Here is a 21,084-nt window from a genome sequence, read left to right as displayed (position 1 = left end):
ATGGTCTTTCTCGCCCAGGTTGAAATTCCCAGCCTTGCCAGCAGAAATCCATAAGGGAAAAAATGTTTGTAGCTGGCAGACTGAGTGGTAAAATAGAACTAGAATATTTAGAAACATGATCAACCTAACAGTGACTGAGTGCATACTAATAATTTAATTGTTTAAAACAAAAAATTCTGTATTCAAGTCTCTCATCTTTAATCCTTGCTTTAATTTTGGATCACTTCATTAGATGCAAGGCTCATTTAACTTGTACATATTTGGGAAATATGCCCATTTATCAAAGGTTGTCGTAATGGTATTTGCATGTGGGATGTATACTACTAATTAAAACATTACTTCAACTGACCAAAGCTTGCCTCTTAATTGCATCTTTTATAAAAAATGCAGTGAATATTTTCCACCCGAACTGGAGAATATATATTAAAAACATTTATGAAAGCAAGAAATTATTTAACAGCCATGGGACTTATTCACTCTTAAGACTTCCTCCTTAGAAATCAGCACTGTCTGAGCCCTGCTTCTTGCTCTGACACAGAAATTCTTTTATCATGTATATGGTGGTTGGTTTCTCGTGTTTCTCATCTGCCAACTGAGGTAGACACAATTTTCCAGTACTGCCACGATGCAGTAGACTTAATTTATGTGGGGTTTTATTGTTGTTGCTGTTTTTTTTTTGTTTGTTTTTTTTTGTTTGTGGGTTTTTTGTTTGTTTGTTTTGTTTGTTTTGTTTTGTTTTTGTAATAGAAGCCACAACATTTCTAGACAGAAGATTCTGTAAAAAATGAACATCAAGTATTTCAATGCTAGTGGCAGGGAAAAAAACCAAATGGAATATTCTTGGTTTTGCAATCATGGGTCTCACACTATTAAGGAGGGTTGTGTATCTGTTCCTGAGACAGAGTTATAGAAGTGCTTAACAGTCTGCACTCTTTCTGTTTCGGTATATAAGATCAAAATGCCTTCTGCAGTGACACATCATCACCACACTTTCTAATTCAAGGAAAAAATTGTTTCCAAAAACTTAAATGGGACAAAATGTAATGTGTCAAGCATACACAGATACAAAACTTTTCACAGAATTACAGTAACAAAAACATTATATAACTTGGTTGAAATGTATCATGAAAGTGGATTTATTTGCTCATCATCTGAAATCATTATTTATTTTCAGTATTTAAAAAAAAATGTTGCTCTGTAAGGTACAGTCAGTTATATGATATTCTGAAGAAAGATACAAATTTGCTCTAACTCTGAAGCTGGTGAGAATCAAAGCACCCGTTTTGGAGCAGAACTGCACCTCAGCTAATCCATTCTGTCTCACAGCAAAACTAGTTGATTTGAAGCCATAAAACTTCTGATTGGAGAGGAGGTGAAATCATCTTATGTCTGCCTGCAAAACACCAGGTAGACTTAACAACTAACAAAAAATAAATTGAAATTATAGCACACATCTTGATCTGTTTGAAGTGGTTACTTAAGGATAGGGAAATGAGGAAAGCCTCTTAAAAGTAAGCTGCTTGCCTTTTTGACAAAACTTGCTGATGGGCTACTTTACCAGTAAAGGAGCCCTCATGACCTCTAGATGAATAATTTTTGCTTCTTTATAATCCTTCCTCATATCTCATCTTTCTTTGCAGCATTTAAGTTTCATTTTTGCAAAAAGCTACAAGTAAAGGAAATCTTTGTTTGCTATCAAATAAACATCATCTAAAGTTACAAAAACTGTAATAGTCAACATTACAGAGAAGTTTTGGAGGCTCCATCCCAAGTAGAGTTCAAGGCTGGGCTGGATGGAACTCTGAGCAACCTGGTGTAGTGAAAGTGTCTCTGCCCACAGTAAGGATAAGATGATCTTGGAGGTCCTTTCCAACTCTAAACATTCTGTAATTCTGCAATTACCTTGAAGAGCAAAAAGGTGTCATAATTAGTGTTATAATTAGTTCTGAGATACTGGAAGCAAAGTTCAGAATGCTGAGGTGACTATGTCTCTGTTTTCCCTGCAATTATAGGTGGTCAACATGAGTAAACTGCTGCAGTGTACTCTAACAGAATGCGTTACAAATGTGCAAAAATATATTCCTTTATGGATGGAATAGTCCTCTTTTACTAATCTGAACTTGACTTGCTACTTAGCTTCTTATTTCTGATAAATCTTAGTGCTTGATTTCTATTAATTATTTTATAGAGGATCTCATTCTGTCTGCATCTAGTGTAAGTTTGAATAGGATAAGAGAAAATTTCTAGTGATTATAATTTTCTTGTTGCTTCATGACTTGAAATAATCTTCATCATACCATCTCGTTGCACCCAGTTTATCCAGAAAACCCAATCACTTTCCTCCCTAACATGTATTATCTTCATTAGCTCATATCAGTAATATAAGTTAAAACTCAGCACACAACAGATGATACAATTTCACATACATATGTTTGTAAATTCAATAAATGGCTATTACTAAAACTGAGCTCACCACACGGCAGGCAAGCAGAAAGGCAGTGTGGAAAGTTGTACCAAAGTCATTATGCAGAACACAAAATGAAAAGTGGTACAAGTTGTGTATAAGGAAAAGTAAATAGGTACTGACAATAATATTGAACTGCTGACTTGTACATACCCTCACAAAAATTTTATTTCCCTTCCTCTTTCCATAACAGATCTAACCTAATACTGACTTTGTAGCTTTAAGCCTTAGGCCCATTTTCTTCCTGGTAAGACATTAAAATCTGTTGTATTTTTAAATAAGCAACCTATCCTAGTGAACTTGGATGCCAAGAAAAAAGTTATGGTTTATGGATAAAATAGAAGGAAGGTGTCTATAATAACACTTAAACAAGAATACTGAAATGAAAAATGCCTATAATTAATAGCTCCACAAACATATATTTCTCCTGAAAGAGTTATCTTGCCAAAAAGGTAAGTATGCAAAAATATTTCTGTTGATTCTTAACAATGTTTCACCAAAAAAAATATTCTACCACTTACTTATTTTGATGGCCTAAAAAATTTTTCATCCATTTACTTACTTTGATGCCCTACTATCTCTGAGAAAGAATACAGTAAAAAAGAAGAAACTTCATAGGGAGGTAAATAAATACTGTGTCTAAATCAAAATAAGCATGGTCTTCATAATCACACAGTTTTAAGAAGAGGCATGAATCATATGTACATTAGGTTACGATTTTGAAATAACCAACAGCTAGGACTGTGTAGGCCACTGATGCATCTGAAATTACATATATACACACATCTCTTTTCAGGTCTTATTAAGCAATTTCAGTACTGCATTGCTGCAAAACACTTTTTTTTTTTTTTTTTTTTTATTTCCAGCCACAAATGCTTATTTTCAAATTAATACAAGTGCTGTTTTAAAAATAAAGTGGAGAACACATTAGATCAAATCACAAATCTCTTGACAAGGATATTTTGAAGACTTTCTTAGTGAAATGGACAAGAAAACAAACCTTGTTTTGCTGCTTTCACTGTCAATGAAAGGTTTACTACAACTGCACAGTTGCTGCCTGACAAATGTTATTGTTGCAATGACTTAGGGAACACTGCATTCCACTCAGAAATATTTTAAGCGTTCCCATCAGGGTAAGGACACTCAAATACAAACAAAATGAAGTGCCTAGAGGAGCAAAGGAGGAACAGGAATTTATCAAGACTGCTAGTGATTTATGAGAAGTAATGATTACGGGGCCCAGGCAGTGTGAAGAGATGATTCTATTTATCATTTCCCCCCCCATAGCTATGTGCTAGAAAGTGGCATCAATATATCATCAAAACATTAAGCTGGTGGCCCAGCAGTCTGGAATTTATTTAGGGAGATGTCATTATTGCAGGTGTCTGTGATGGAAGGGAGGACAAGTTAATTACCTCTTCACCAATCTGCATCTCTCGGACAGAGTGAAGTAAAAGCTGGTATCCTTCAAAAACAATCACACAGTTTGGGTCACAGCTGTGGTTCAGTAAAGACATGCTGTGAGGGGTGCAAGAAAAAAGAAAAACTTAACAGAGGAGTCTCAACTGCCATTTCCCTTTAATCATTTGAAATCAGCTAACATGATTACATCTGAAGTATTGAGCAATTAAATCACAAAACAAATAAATTCCCTGTTAAATCAGCTGCTCTTGGTTAGGGGAGGGAAATGAATGCTTAGAAGATTTATATTCATTGGTAATAGGAGCCATGCCGGGATCTCTTCAAATGTTTCTGCCTTTTGTGTACTTGGGGCAGGATGAAGGCAATGGCCTCCCATTGCCTCTTCGAGAGCCCTGATTCAGGGCATTGGGCAAATAGGGAACAAGGTAATCTTGTTACCTTGACAGTTCAGAGCAGAGGGGACTGAGTTGTATTTCTGTTGTTTCTGCTCAGTTTCAGGGTACGAACCTTATCAATTACCTGACTGTCATTGCAAGCACAGCTCAAAGGGGCCAAAAATCAACATGGATTTCTTATCCGGAGAAAATAGAGTATACTATGTCCGAAAGCCAAAGAAGTTGGTGTATAGAGTTGAAAGAAGAAACAGGGCCATTGCCTCTGTTTTCATGCATATTTTGGCCCAGCCTTTGTTCTTGTGGCATGTGACAGCTGGGGCAGCACAGCTCATTAGGGAATGGCTGGCACCCTCAAGAGACACAAACGCTGCACAAGCACTCCTTCCTTCTCTCTGAAGGAGGCTATATATACTATACATGCTATATACTTCGGAATCACGAGTTTCCTTAGCTGAGAAACAACTGACTTTGCCAGGCAAACATTTCTGCTACAGCAGATCAATGGTTCTTTCCCTATGGGAATGACCCACTGAAAGAATAATTCTGGTATTATCAGCCTGGAAGAAGAATTTTGGCTTATCCATCTCCTGGCTGCATTTATATTCTGTCCATGTCTGATTCAGCAGTTGAAAATCCCAATGGTTGTTGGTAAAATAGAAAATGTTGCCAAGGCTCTGAGCCCTGCACCAAACCATGTTTATTTAGTTTTTTGACTCTTACAGGAGGTATCAACAGGTGTCTGACTCTTTTGGTATCCCTTCTGGCCTAATAAAATATCTGTGGTTAATCTCCTCAAGAACCCACTGGGAGAGTATCCATTACACTTATTGTGAGATCACTGGGCACACTCTCAAAGCTGCTCCCAATGTGAAGCACAGCAGAACCATAGGATTTTACCTACATTAAAACATATTGTGATGCTGAAGCTATCAAGCCATACAACAATATACAACCTCTTTACAAGGCTTAATAAAGAACTTTTAATTAAATCTCATGTCGTGGAGAAACTTGTGAGTTTGCTGACAATTTCCTCTGGAAGCATGTGAATTCATCTGGAAGGACATTTGCCCAGGACTTGTAAACCACAGATTTTATGTTCTCAATTTTCCCAGCTGTGTTGCTATAACAAAACTCAAACTGCTCTGAAGTGACCTTCAAGGAAAAGAGTCTCTGGCATCCCTTGGCAGTGCATTATCACTGAACATAGACAGATACTTTCTTCACAGTTAAGAGCTTTTTTACAACCAAAACCAAGCATTTCCCTAGTAATAATAATGATCAAAAATAATATTTCATTTTTCTTAATTATTGTTTTCATTCCATTATGAAATCAAATTACTATTTTGCACTTTTCATGACACTAATTCCCATGTCCTCCTAACTACTTTTTCCTCATCTTTACTACAAAGCAGACCCAAGATATTAAGTGTCCTTAGTTAAATCTTACATATGACATTAGAAGGAAAAAAACTGGCAATGATAGGCCCATTGAGATACTGACAAACATAATTCAACTATGCATTAACAAAAAAAAATTAGACAGTAAAACATACTTTTAAACTACACATTAATTTTCCATATTTATGACTACAGGTTACTAATTCTGTGAAGAAAAACCTTCATTGGTACATACTTCTTTCCTAATACAAATAAGAAACAATAATAAGAAATTCAAAGATTGACTCTATCTCTTAGGGGACCTATCTTTTCACCTTACTGGTTTCTTTGTTATGGTAATTTACTTATAAATATATCAATCTTTTTCTTTTAATTACAAATTATGAAGGCTCTGAGCTGCAAAATATCTGTATTCTAAAGCATTGTTGAACAGGTTTCCCTTACTAGTCCCAGTCACACAGTGTTGATGACAGCATTTATTCTTACTTAGAAAAGACTACCACCTCCATAAAAATAAAATACAAAGATGTACACTATTTAAACTGCTTTAATGCTGTAATCAGGACTATTAAGAATGCTTTCAACTAGATTGTATTTTTTTATTCTTCTTTAACTTATTTCCATTTCCCAGTTTCTCATTCAGACATGTTACCTGCTGCTTTGATGGTCCTTGCAGCTACCTTGGAAAAAAGGAGAAATAACTGACATAGATTTTGCCTGTGAATGAAACAGTGTCCACAGTACCTGGGATACAGGCCAACACCAACATCCTGCATCTCTCCATTACTGATGGTGAAACAGTTACAGGTCACCTGTAAAAACAAGGGAAAAAAAATCCAGGATTACCAGAATAATTTGGAAAGCCCATATTCAAGTGAAAAAAAAACATTCCAAAATAAAATGAAGGGGCAAACAGTAATTAGATGGGAAACATTCAAGCCCAACACTAGTGCTCTTTCATTTTAGATCAATCACATCTGGGACACACTCTCCTGTAAAACTGCTGTCAATTAAAAACAGAAATATAAGTATCCTGAAAAAATGTGGGGTTAAACACATGCAGGGGCCCTACTTTCCTGTAGGGAGAAGAAAAAAAGTCACCCTATACAGAGGCTGAGAAGCTCAGCCCAGGAACAACCTAGCAGATGATAGTGACTATCGATGGAAAGAATGGCTGTTTTCCATGTGGGGACTCTCCTGATGTCAGGCTCTCACAGCACATTTTAGTGAGGAGCAGTGGGAACCAAAGAATATATATGGGACTTATTTGAAGTAAATAGCAACCTCAGTTGTAGCAACCTGATGTGGACACAAATGCAAAGACTGTGCAATAATTTATCTATCACATTATGGGTATTTTGGTTTGCATGTAGAAGATCTGACGACAAAGCATGCTCAAACTGCCATCCAGGAGAAATACAACCTTTTCTTTAATTTCAAATATTCAGATTGTAAATGTATTCTTCCTTCATACAATGATACCAAATTAAAGTGGTTTTAGAAAAGAATGGAAGTTTCCTGTAAACAGATTTAGTCCTACCCCAAAGTATCAAACTAAGCCTTCTTGGTGTTCAAGGTATATCAACATTTGTAAATTATTAACAAGTACAACTTTCATGTGGTTAAATGAAAAAACAGAATTCTATTGTAATTTTTTAAAGTATTTGATTTTTGGGGAAGAGCTGGTTTTGGTGTTTTTTTACATTCATTTTTTAGCTATGTCAATCAGTTATCATCAATGCATTAATATCTTCTTTAGAAAAATACTGCATGATACTGCATATACAAGAAAGTCCCAGGTCTTTTCTGCATAGCATTGGATTACTAATATCATTAATTCTCATTACAACAGAAAATTAGTTAAGAGTAGGGTTTGGCAGACATGGAAATGAGATTTGAAAGTTGTAGCTTTATTCACAGAGTAATTGTCCAGAACAGAAAATGCACACCTATATTTTAAAGAGGTATGCTGAACAATTTAGTAATATAACTTATCTTATAAATTGACACATTATTATTTATGAGGCCATTAACTATAAGGTGAAAATGAAATACTCTTTCAAAATTTCTCATAAATTATGACAGCAACATTAATTTAAATAAATGGACATGCAGTAGGGCATGTGTTTTTGTAAACCGTTAAACAGTACTTTGATTGGTCTATTATTTATGTAACCCATTCAAATGTTCCCTATCAATTACCAAAATTATACATCTTAGCTATTTCTTTCCTGTTGACATTGGGTATAAAGTCTCAAACAACTTCTGAGCAAAGATTAGTCCATTTCAAGTAGCAATTATCCTGGTTCTAAAAATATTGACTTGATTTTGGTATTTACTAAAAAAATTATGCCTTCCAGGTAAAATAGAAAGAAAGCAGCTTTTGTGTGCCTTACCTCTCTCTAACAGATGATAAAGTAGTAGAGGTCAAGCATATCTTAGAAACAAATGAACTCCTCTTTTTTGCAAATCTCTTAATATTCTCATAACATTTTTATATTAATAATATTGAATTTTGATCACCATAGAGTTATAGGGACTGTTTCATCATTTTCTATTAATGTATTATATTATGTGAAAAGTTTTACACACAGAAGTCGCAAGAGTTTTACTTCTTCCTTTTTGAAACATGCATCAGTTTTTTATACCAGGATACATTTATAGAAAAATTTGAGATGAATGAATATGCTGAGATTCAGACATGAAGAGCTATTTTTAATAGTAGTTCACTGTGAAGCACTTTTTAACATCTCAGATATTTCTACAGTGTACAGGTGCATATCAATATCCAGTGAGGCAGTGAAATGCCATCTAGTTTCTAATTATTTCCAGTTTCAAATATAATATTGGGAATCCAAAGTATACAGGGTGAAATCTAAAAAGGTATTTAATACACAAACACAGGCAGAAATCCAACTGGTCCCATGAGTTCTGAGCTGTATGATTTAGTGCACAACCCTGCCAGAGGCATAGGAAGTTTCAGGTGATCTGAGGCTTGTTTAACCCCTAAGAAGACAATCTTTCCCCCCTTTTAAGCTCAAGAAAGGAAAAAAAACAACAGTGATACACAAATATTGTCTACTGCAGATAATAACCTTAGTAATGGCTGCTTTCTGTGCTCAGCAAGTGGAGAGAGAGGAACTGAGATTGGGGTGGAGAGAGGAGGAAGATTTCAGCATTTACAGTGTGAGGAATTCTGATGTAATGACAATCCTCCATAGACAGCTAGCAGCCTGATATAAAATATGAAATATTCATAGTCTTTTACTATATGGTTGGTTTTTTGTTCTCTTTGAGATTTGTTACAAAGTTTCTAAAAGTCTACTAATCACCTCTACATTTCTATTTACATAAACTTCTGGGATGTTTTAAGTCTGAGTTAAAGATCTCTTCTATCAAGGGGACTTAGGAGATTTCAAAACAAGAGTTGGTGTTGTAGATCACAACAAAATGAAGATGGGTTTTTTTTTTAGAGAACACCCAAGAAAAGTCAGTTTTTCTAGCATCCCAAAATTCACAGATGTAGCTCAAATAACAGCCAAATCTGGAGTATCCAACATTTCTGCAGGAGAGTATGATTAAGCTGCTCACTCCTGAGGCAATTGATTACAGATCAAAGCCTACTGGGACTGGAAGTTAACTAACTCTGTTTCTAGGGGAAAAAAACCCAAACACATAAAAACAAGGCAAAAAAAACATTTTCTCATGCATCACAGCATTTCTTTCAAGTTTCATGGTTATTTTGTGCTTTTTTTTGCCTTAACTGACCGACCTTATTCCTTATACTACAACCAGGCTCTATTTGATCACAGATTTAAAAATAAGAAAAATAAGCAATTCTCAGCAACTGAGGGCTTCAAAACCAGCATTCTTCCATACAATGGTATGTTCCTTGTTGTCTAAACTCCTGCACAATCATTTATCTCAGTAATTTAATTTGTGCTTGTCCCTTCTGAATCCTTTAAAAATTCCTCTCTATCCAGCTACGAAGCACTGAGACAGCATATCCACATACAGAAACAGAACCAAGCACTCACAAATAAAGAAAATTGCCACATATTTCAGCACTTCAAAGTGCAAAGACAAATTCCTTGCTATTTCTAAGATTTCTGAAAAAAATACATCTCCCAGCATGAGAACCAAGTGAAAATTCTGAGGGGGGAGTCACAAACTTTTCAAGCCTTCAAAATGCAAAACTTCTAAATATTCTAGAGTGATCAAGGTTAATCATCATAGCCTGTTTGGCCACAGAGCTCTAGTCTATAAACTTAACAGTTTACAGAATCACTTCTGAGTGTTTGAGTTGCCTCTACGGCAATAAATCCTGCAAGGTTATTTAAAAGTAGGTCCTATTTGAAACAACCAACATTGTTATATAAACTGATTGAAATAAATAAAAATATTTGTTCTTTTGAGGCTGTACATATTTTAGAGAAGTAGGCTGTACCCCGTAAGGTAACGTAAGTAGAAAGACGTACTCTCTCCTAGACTGGTAAACACATAATGAGTAAACCAACTCTACTGACTGGCCAATATTCTCAGGCATACCTTATCACCAAACAAAAATTATTGCAACCTGCTAAATTTGATTTCCTCTCTGAGTGACTAATGAAAACTCTGTAAATTTACCCTGTAAAGAGGTCACTGTTCTTAAGATGTCTAAAGCTACTGTCTGAGATATCTCTGTCAGTGCCAGACTCACAGTCTAGTGGACAATCATGATTTATATTGGTGGTTGCACTTCACAGAGTCCAGAGGCTTCAGTTTTGCAATACAACAAGCTGAATTTGCTTTCAGTTCAGACCTCATTCCTACAGCTTTATACTGAGGATTTGCCTTTGGGTTAAATAAAACAGATTAAGACTTGATGGCACGACATTCCAGATTTGGAATTTCAGACACTCAGACAATGAAACACATCAATAAGGGTGTAAGGGAAAGAAAACAAATCATTATTGGCTAACACTTGCTGCGCTGATCAAATTACAAACACCAGGGCTAATAATCAATCATTTTGTCTCCTGCATTCCTGTTACTGCAGCACAGTGAGGCAGCTCTTATAACACATGTAAGAAACCCTCCCAAGGACTTCCAAAGGGTGTATTGCACTGATAAGGGTCAATACAATTTTCAGCTCGGATATACAATGAATCCAGCCATCTCTGTAAGTAGTGTGTTACAGCTGGTGTACTCTAATCCACCACCAGGAAGAAAGCCATAAGGAACAATTTTCCCCCCTAATTTATTAACCTAATGTATTGTAAATTAAAAATAGATATTAAAAAGAACCTTTTCATGGATTATTAAGTTTCTCATTCATACCGAAACTGCCTGGGTATCATGGTCACAGCCAACTATTTAGCAAAAGATACTGCAATGAGTTCTCATGTAATAGACTTCTCAAGAGACTCAAACATTTTTCCAGGAGAAAGGGGTGAGCAGTAAATGCTATGTGAGAGGCACATTACCTCAAATGACCAAAGCACACCCCCAGAGACTTTCTAGAACCACCACATTCCACTACAGTTCTGCACTGATAACACTTTCCCACTCAAGGATGAACAGATAACAGGCACAGATGGTTGTTAGATCTCAAATCTGCTAATGACTTCATTTGGCACTCAGAGCACTAGTGCAATAATGCTAAACTGTAATGCACAGTATGCCACAGCAGTGACAGGCCTGTCAAGCCCCTGTTTTATGTGTACAACACTCAACTACTTGTGCCTACAGTCCAGGACATCCTGGCTTTCTCCTCAGACAGAGCTTCTCACTCTGAAATGGCAGCTCTGTTCACAGTGTGTGGGAATCCAGAGCTTCCCTCTGGCTGCCCTGAAAGGCCTGGGACCCTGGCAGGGGGTCAGGAACCCCCCAGAGACACTGTCTCTGATCTCTGCCCATGAAAAAGAGTTTTCAGTCTTACAGGATGAATTACAAGCTCTGAGTGTTTGATATGAGTAATAATTAGGTGTGGCACGGGTGCAAAAGTAAAATTCTAGGATTCTAGATTAGGGGTCCAAAGGGGACAAGATAGAGGAAATTGGGTGTGTCTTGTCCTTTTTCTCCTTCTTCATGCTCTCCATGTTTCACTGTAGTGTTGGCATTTTTCTATTGGTTTAGGCTGGGGACACACTGTTCAACGTAGGTGACAGATATTGGCACATTATTGTAAATATAGCACAGGTAGTTTCTGGTATTTAATGTTTGTAACATCCCACTGAGGGCAGAGCCCCACACGCTGCCCTGCAGGACAGACCTGCAGTAGGGCAGCAGAACATGTTAGAGATAAACAAGAATAAACAACCTTGAAAACCAGCACAGACGAATTATGGCTTCTTCTTTGGCAGCAGGGCAGAAAGACAGAGACTTTCTACAATCTCGGGATCATCAATAGCACAGATTCTGACGATGGTGGGAAGGCATCTACTACCTGAACACTGTGTTGAAAGGAACCCTGTAATGAGGCACACTTGAAAACTAGACCTTTGTGCCTTATATATACATGCTTAAAGGTTTGTGCTGTATCAGGAACTTAGAATCCAATTCTACGTTACATTCAACTCAGGACACACTTAGTGCTTCCATGAGAGCCACAGAAACAAAATGAGATGAAAGAGACATCAGAAAAAGGAAAGTAGGCGAAGAGGAAAAAAGAAGCTTCTTCGGTGTTTTGATAGACTCACAGAATAAGCTGAGCTGGAAGTGACCCACAAGGATCATTGTGACTCCAACTCCTGGTCTTGCACAGGACAAGAATCACGGCATGGGCCCAAGAGTATTGTCCAAATGCTTCCAGACAGAAATAAAAACATATTAAAAGAACTTAAGGAAAGTTTTCTTATTTAGATTTTTCAGACTAAGTAAAGGGCACAAGAAGTTAACTGTTTATGATATTTGCTCAGAAGCCAAAGTATGCTGTAAAACCATGAAATTTGAAAAAATTTTTTCACACCTTGACTGAATTCACAAGTATTTAATTTTACTTCAAAGACTTTCTATTAATCTCTTGTGCCAAAGCATCAACATTTTGGCTGAATTAAAGACTACCATTACTTCAGAGCTATTTACAACAAAGATATGCATTTCCAATTGCTTTCTTAATTCTTTAAGCCTTTGGACATCTTTCTTCACATCAACTAACAATATTTCAGGCCTTTTTTGCTATCCTAGCATGTGATATTTTCTGATGAGTGTGCAGAAAACAGGTATACCTTGCAGATAGGCTGTCACCACCTACAAGACAGGAGACCAGAAATTTGCCCTGACATTAACAGATAATTTAGTGCAAGTGTGCTTCAGGCATTCCTTTATAGAAATCAGCTAAGTGGTGCAATTTTGATTGAAATGGAATGAAAATAGGTTATGGCAAATTACCTCCTCTCTTCTTAATCCCACACATAATTCTCCAGTCTTTCAAATAAAAATATTTAGCTATGCAGCTAAATATATTTGATTACTGAGAATTTCAAAGCAATCATTACTAGGACAAATGTTATGTTTGCTATGAACACCTTTGTTTTAAAAAACCAAAACATGAGCATGTGCAACATGTAGTTAGGAACCTGGACTTGAAAAGGTAAAGCTTGAAACACAAAATTATTGCACTTCTAGTGTAAAACAAAGTATCTTGAATTTTTTCAGTACTCCCACTAAAGTTTTGTGCAACCTGTCTTAGCCTTTTCACAAATTTTCTTCTGACAAAAGTCAGCAAGTGTCATGGTCCTCTTGGTGAAATTTTAGCTTATACCCAGCTCACTACTAAATGTTATTATTATTCTTGCTTTTTGCAACAAAACTGAAATGCATCTATTTTGGGAGCAGAACAGCAGAGTGGGAGGTGCAAAGTCACTAAAGGATCATATTACAGTATGCTTGCAGCATTTGGCATTATTAATTGGAGTGGAGTAGGAGCATGACCTCCTTCTCTTCATCCTCATTTTCCTACTGGTAACTCCACTCCTGAGAAATGGGGCTGAGTTACTAACTTGATTTAAACAGCCATTGCATGCCCACTTATTACAAACACACTGCTTGTTTATGAATGAGATCAAACTTCATGGGCATTCAGGAGTCATTAACTGACATTGTGTTTGTCTTGCCTATTTTGTTATAGATAGATGTTTAAATGCTTTGCAATGGTATATTAAAAAAAATTTAGATTACTATGAATTATTAGGGTGAGATTCAGCTACAGATGCTTGTATGAAAATTACATAGGCAAAATCAAAACATTAGTGAATTACTCTTACTTAACTTCAGCTAATAATATGGGTGGAATGAAGTACTATGTGCTACCTCTTTCCATTACCTAGGTAATTTCCTCATACCAAGCTGCTAAGCAGCTCAAGATAGGTCAGAGAAATTCTAACCTAAATATTTCAGTGTTTGATGACATTTTATCACAGAGGCAATATACTTGTTATGCCTTTTGGAGGTGCTTGTTGAGCTGGACCTTCAAGTATATTTAACTTCTTAAGTTCATCAACAATAAGTCTTTGGATTTGGTCTATTTGGCTTAGTGGAATTTTTGCCTTTCCTCTTCCTCACTCGAACTATGGCACAACAATATCTTTTCTACTGAGGGGAGGGGATAGGGAATGAGGGGGACTATAAAAATCTGGAGAAAACTTTTTTCATGCCATTGCTTTAAAATTGTTTCCACCAAGAAATTTCTGAAAGCACAAAAGCTGAGAATGTTTGAAAGACACTTCAAAAAGCGTAGAAAAAAAAGGAAACACCTCTTCCAAAATGTAATGGCCTGAAATGAGTACTTTTAATCTTAAAAACTAAAACAAATGTAAATAAACATCTTGATTTTGAAACTTCTTCTGAAACTGGCAACAAAACCCATTTGATTCAATTAATTTAGAAACATGGAAACCATTTTTTTAAAATAAAAAACCACTTCTTTTCAATTTTTTTTTATATGAAGCATGTGGATTTGGAACCAGAACTAGTCACTTTGCTACTTGACTTACAACCGAAAACAGAGATGACTGGGGAGTTTTAGAACTGAACCTTTTTTTATCTTAGTATGCTGAAAAGAAATACATGGCAACCCCATATGGAGCACACAACACTGACAAACCTGCCTGTGTCCTTGGTCACTGAGAAGCCAGGCTAGCCCAAACCTGCTCTGTTTTGCATTAACCAAACAAAATTTCAGGCTCTTATAATGTCTGTGTATTGAGGCCCAAAAGAAAACTGATACCACTGCCAGTTCCTTCCATTTTTCTTACAGTTTTTCTCTATAGATAGAGATAAGCTACTATTGTTTTTCTTTTGACATGCAGTTTTATCCAAAGGATTAAGTATTGTTCTTTCCATCATATCAATGAAGCAAAAACAAAAGTGTTAAGTTACTTGGATTTATTTGTTTTCCAATCTATTCCTACAATTGAAACTGGGCAACATTACTAGCTCTAAAAGTCTTTTTTAAATTCATCACCTTTAGTGACATAACCCCTTTTTTCCCATTAAAGACAGAAGGAAATCAGTATGACAATAGGAATCATGCACTATGTTCTTCTACATAGCTGGCAGTCAAACATCTTCTGAGAGCAGGTAATTTAAATTTTGTGTAAAACCATGATTTGACAAATGCAAGTTCTGTTTGTAAAATGCCAATGTAAAATATCCTAAATAAACTATGCTCCTTTGAAAGTTTTTGAAAATTTGTTTAGCATTTGCCTGCAGAGTGCATTTTTTCTCTGAGACCTTCCTTCCACAGGCAGTGTATAAAGAGTACTGTCAGATACAATGACTGATGCTACTGTGCCATAGCAGGTCATGTGTCTGAGGTGGGCTAGATCTGTCCAGGAACAGCAAAAAGGAGTGGAGTACCACCTGGTATTTATCCAGTATATCAAATCCAGGACGTAATTAAAAGTTTAACGGGAAAAATAATAACACAGTGAAACAAAATCTCACTCTGTATTCAATTCTGAAAAGCTGATTGCCTTAATGAGAGGTCTTTTGGGGGAAAAGAGTAGTGGCCTATTGAAGAGATTGTTTAATCCAGACCACAGCTGAAGACCTCTTCCTGACTGAAAGGGGAAGACCGTGCTCTACACCTGTGCACTGGCACAGAAGGGTGAATATGCTCATATGAGAAAACAGCAGGATATGTAAGCCAGAATGCATAAAATGAACTCAAGGTAAGCACGAAGTAGAACAGTATTTAATTTAAAGATGTGATGTGATGTGATGCATAGAACAAATTAAAGCTAAAGCAGTAAATTTAAGGCCTGTATAACTCAAGCACTCAGTATTCAACGAGTTCTTGGATTTCTCAGAATCTGTGCATTCTTAATATATCTGATCAGTTCCCCAAGGATTTCCAGCCTGCATTTATTTTATACCTCTATTTTGGGGCCATTTTTTCTAAACAATGCTATGATGAGGAAACAGTTGATATAATTCAGTTTTTAGAATTTCATAACACTGGACATGTCCCAACACAGCACATACATGTCCAGTTTCGTGCTAATGCTGCTCATTTTCTTATTCTCCCAGTTCTGGTCCAACATTCTTGGACAATCCTATTTGATGAGAAACCACAGTCAGTCAATGACATATAACAATACCAAAGACAATTTGCTAGCATTTTATGCTATATTTGACATGAGGTAAATCTAAAAAAACCCAATCCTGCTCTGTGGTCCTGGTCTCATTTGGAACACAAGGTGCATGTGGCACCCAGGATCTAAATCAGAACATTGCATAGCTGCATTTCTCAGGCCTGGCCAAGGGATTTTGCTTGAAAGGCAACCTTCTCCAATCAGAAATGACTGAATAGTTGGTACCACCAAGTCACAGGAAATCCCTTTCATATTTTACTTGGATTCCTTTTTACTTTTGAAGATGTTGGTAGAAAACAACTGCTATTTATACCAAGAGAAGGAACTATGTACATATATATCAGGTGGTTCCATGGGAACAAGGCTTTCAGAACCTTTCAATGCCTCTACTCCAAAACCAATACCCAGAAACACCACTCCATCCATCAGGATTCCTTAGCAGAAGACCATTATCTCAACAAAACAGAAAATTCCCAGCATATTGTTCAGCCTACAACAGAATGGAATACATTTTCCTTTGAAACAGTGTTTTTCTTTACAGTACCAGATTAGATGTAGCCATTATACAAATTTTCTGCATTGTTAATATACACTATTACTATTTAAGACAAAAACATGCAATACTTAGAGGCAGCATTAAGCAACACCTCCATTTGAGTAAGAGCCACAGAGAAAATGTAACAATTTACTCCAAATTAAACTCAGAGAACTCCAAGTCAAAGAACATCTAGCAATAAATTGACAAAAACACTGTAAAACAGCTAGATATAAAGTAGCACAGTTAGAATCACAGCTTGGAGAAAAAGTCACAATAAAGCTGAAGTTCTGTGTATTCTTTCTACTTAATGAACTCTCTCAGGGTATACAGACTGTAAATTGGTGAGAAAATGGTCAAATAATTGCATTATTTGATCTTTCACTTGTAATGGGGAAAAAAAAAAAGTATTTAATTTTTAAAAGTGTCTACTAGATATCTTGGAAATAAGGGAAGGTTATACAAACACTGCATTGAGCTCACAGTTCAACTGCTTGTGGGTAGCTAACTAAAGTTCACAGACCTGTATGTAATTGCTGTCTACAGGAAATACTTATGTTAGTGAAAGAATTTTCTCCCCGCTCCTTCACCTTTGCCCTTCCACAAACTCAGCAGAAAAGAAACCTTCTAAGAGCATTTCTGTGATGAACAGGGCTTTTCCCACCCCTACAAGAGGAACTAAATCCAACTGTCAGGAACAGAATCTGTCAACTTCTCAGAAATATGCTTTAGCAACTATTAATGAATAAAGGATATACTTTAATACAAAAGAGCTTGAAACAAAATAATCTGCTCAATATTCATTTATCTTTGCTAAACTTCAAATGGTTGGGTTTTTTTTTTTTTGGGGGGGGGGTTAACATTTTTTTTAAGCTTGCAACAAGAGTAAGAGCACAAAATTTACACTTACTTTAATGTAAATTGGCAGTGACTTCAGTGGCACCAAATAAGTTACACAGAACAGCAATCAGGTAGGAAAAAGTTCATAAATAAAATTTCTCTGAGCACTGAAGTTCAGTAATCTAATTCCACATGCTTAAATTCTGTAAAATTCAGACAAAACAAATCCCTGACAGTCTGCAAACTTTGATTTTTCTTTTTTGTTTAATTCCTAACATAAGCTCTTCACTACAAATGTCCAATGTTAACATTAAATAATAAAACAAAAATCTTTTTTTTAAACTAATACAGTATTTGTGATATCATTAGATAGCCTGAATAGGGTAACTGGATGTTGAGCAAACATTTTTAAAAATAACATTTCAATTTTTTCCCCCTAGCTTGAGATACTTTGAAAGGCACAGAAACTTTGCATTTATCAAAAATTGTTGTGTTTTCCCAGGACTCAAATGATATATTGCTATTTTCTGCCACAACAATACATTTTTCCATGGGCAAGTGACACTTCTGGGTATGTACAAGTAGCAAAGAATCTTTACAGAAAAAGTTGTATCATCTCATTTATACATGCAAGAGCAGGCAAGTAATTACCAGAGTGTACCCTGAAAAGCTGATGCCTTTCTTTATGTTACAATTTTTAATTTAAGTCAATAGTCTTCATAACCTAGATTCAGGATATCAGAAACTTTAAGAACACAACCTCTGCATTTCAAAGTCCCAACATACACTCCATTCACTGAGAAAATTACAATGGTCTTGAGTTATATATTCCAAGGGAGAAAGATGGCTGAGAGGGCTGTGATGGATTTACAAAACTAACAAAATATTTACAAAATACCCCTTTGAATCACAATACTCTCCTAGTACTTCATGCTAATTTTTTCTTATATGCAGATAGTTCATCACAGAACTAAAGAAAGTGCAAAATTGGATCAAAAATATGATTCACAAGGCACAAGATAATTCAAATCTACTGTTGCATTTCTCCTACAGTTTATGACACTGACTCCCCTCCTAAAGCCCATACTGTTTTTTTACACAAACATCATGCCAAAAACCTAGATGTCAAAATAAATTCTTCTGTCCTGAACTAAGACCTTCAAAGCTGAGTATTTGGTTATGATTATTTAAGAATATATTTTCCTTTCATTTATAACTTGCCTCTTATCTGATTTAGCTGCATATGAAAATTTTACCTTTAAATTGTTATACTTTCACAAATAGAGCAAGGTAAAACTACAAAGTAATTCCAAAACCTAAGATATTTACCTCCAAGGATTTTTTCATGATACAATAAGATTTTAATACAAAAATTACAAAATCATATTAGGTAAGTTTTCATTTTTAGTTTTGGCTATAAGAGCCATATGAGAACAAATGAAGTAGAAACAGTCGGTCATTTTTCCACCAATGTGGGAATAATTCTATTGTTTACATGTTATGACAGAAATAGTAAATAATTCCATCGATTCCTGTTTAAGTTACCGTTAAAATATACTTTTAAAGTATTTTACATGCTTTAGCCATTCATTTAAAATATAAATCAGCTCTGTGAAATTGTAAAAATTGTAACCTTTATGTCTTATAGCAAGAATCTAAAATATCAAGCTTTCACATATCAAATACTGCCCTGGTTTAAGTTTGGTTTTGTATTTTGTGGTTTTTGTGGGGTTTTTTCTTTTGTTTTTAATCCTAACAGAAACACAAAATATTTTGAAAGTCTGAATCATGATTTAGCCTTTGTGGCCAGTCTTTCCAGACTGAGTCCAGCTGTTTTTCAATGGACAGTCAATAATACCATATCCTCTGTGAAGTGGAAACAGGTGCCCCTTTTCATTGGCAAAGCTCTGACATGAATGAAGTACTTAAGCTTCACTTTTATTACCTCTTTGACATTTTATGTTCACTGTAATAGTACCACATGAAAGTATCTTTTGAGCTGTTACTATTTGACGGATCATCTTAGTCTGTTGTTCAGATTGTGTAAGATATTGAAAACAAGTATGTGAAAATCATCCCTTAGGATGAAATTTAGACTTCTAAATCTTTTTCTCCAAACTGCATCTCCAAATCTTGAGTTACATGTCCATGACTTTTAACAAAGATAACAAGCAGGAGAAGAAAAAGTAACAGATACTACAAAATGAGTGAATTAATAAAGAGAAATAAAATAGAACCCAAAACTACATGAGATGATGTATTTGAAAGATCAAAGAGATAACTTGATTTGCAATTAGCTCTTATGAACAGTATGTGGGCAGAGTGTGAAGGAGAGAATCTGGCAAACTACCAGTCAAGGCTAATGGTACTTAATTTCTTCCACCAGCAGCTCAAATGTGTTACAATATGCAGGCTGCAAAAGAATATAGGTAGAGTTTTGTTTTTAAAATTATTGCAAAACTTAGTTCCCCCAGTAGTTCTATGCAGCAATCCAGCTCAGACACAGTACTTACCTCTAAGGGCCTGCTGGTGTGATCCTGAAGGTGTCAATGCAGCAGTCAGTGATCAGGAGTAGCTTTTGCCTCTGCTCAAAAATGCAGAGCTGAACTCAACCCTTTGCAGCTGAAGCTTCACCTACCCGTGGATCTCAAGGTCCCTGGCTCCAAGCTACACTCACTAATTCACAAAATCTGTCTCTTATTAACTAAGGATTTAATATCAGTGGGACAGCTTGGCTATGTAAATCATACATCTTGCCTTGGAAAGGGGGCTGTAGAAATACTGGACTCCATCCACTGACACTGTCGGAATCTGTGGTATTGATGATCCCGAGATTGTAAAGTCTCTGTCTTTCTGCCCTGCTGTCAAAGAAGAAGCCATAATTCATCTGTGCTCTTTCCAAGGTTGTTTATTCTTGCTTATCTCTAACATGTTCTGCTGCCCTGCCGCAGGTCTGTCCTGCAGGGCAGCGTGTGGGGCTCTGCCCTCAGTGGGATGTTACAAACATTATATACCAGAAACTATCTGTGCTATATTTACAATAATGTGCCAATATCTATCACCTACGTTGAACAGTGTGTCCCCAGCCTAAACCAATAGAAAAATGCCAACACTACAGTGAAACATGGAGGGCATGAAGAAGGAGAAAAAGGACAAGACACGCCCAATTTCCTCCATATTGTCCCCTTTGGACCCCTAATCTAGAATCCTAGAATTTTACTTTTGCACCCGTGCCACACCTAATTATTACTCATATCAAACACTCAGAGCTTGTAATTCATCCTGTAAGATTGAAAACTCTTTTTCATGGGCAGAGATCAGAGACAGTGTCTCTCGGGGCTCTGTACAGGAGGGTTCCTGACACCCTGCCAGGGTCCCAGGCCTTCCAGGGCAGCCAGAGGGAAGCCCTGGATTCCCATATGACAGCTTTGCACCTGGTCAGCACCTATC

General features: G+C 36.2%; 1 protein-coding gene across 7 annotated transcripts in view; it reads right to left on the bottom strand.

Annotated features, from left to right (window-relative positions):
* SMYD3 (SET and MYND domain containing 3) overlaps positions 1-21,084 on the bottom strand; it is a 424,638-nt gene that overhangs the window by 86,050 nt on the left and 317,504 nt on the right. For all 7 annotated transcript variants that reach the window (XR_014954403.1, XM_085576951.1, XM_085576950.1 and 4 more), the window contains exons 6-7: positions 6,424-6,491; positions 3,880-3,982 (exon numbers count right to left, since the gene is read on the bottom strand). Coding sequence is in view for 6 of the 7 variants with exons in the window: in XM_085576951.1 (XP_085433077.1) it covers positions 3,880-3,982; positions 6,424-6,491 (171 nt within the window). In the remaining variant the exon portion in view is untranslated. The remainder of the gene's footprint in view (positions 1-3,879; positions 3,983-6,423; positions 6,492-21,084) is intronic.

Source organism: Lonchura striata, chromosome 3 (genome assembly GCF_050655825.1).
Source record: "Lonchura striata isolate lonStrDom1 chromosome 3, ASM5065582v1, whole genome shotgun sequence".
In the NCBI taxonomy this organism is placed as follows: Eukaryota; Metazoa; Chordata; class Aves; order Passeriformes; family Estrildidae; genus Lonchura; species Lonchura striata.
The sequence above is the reverse complement of the archived record's forward strand: the minus strand, read 5'-3'. Positions and strand labels throughout refer to the sequence as shown.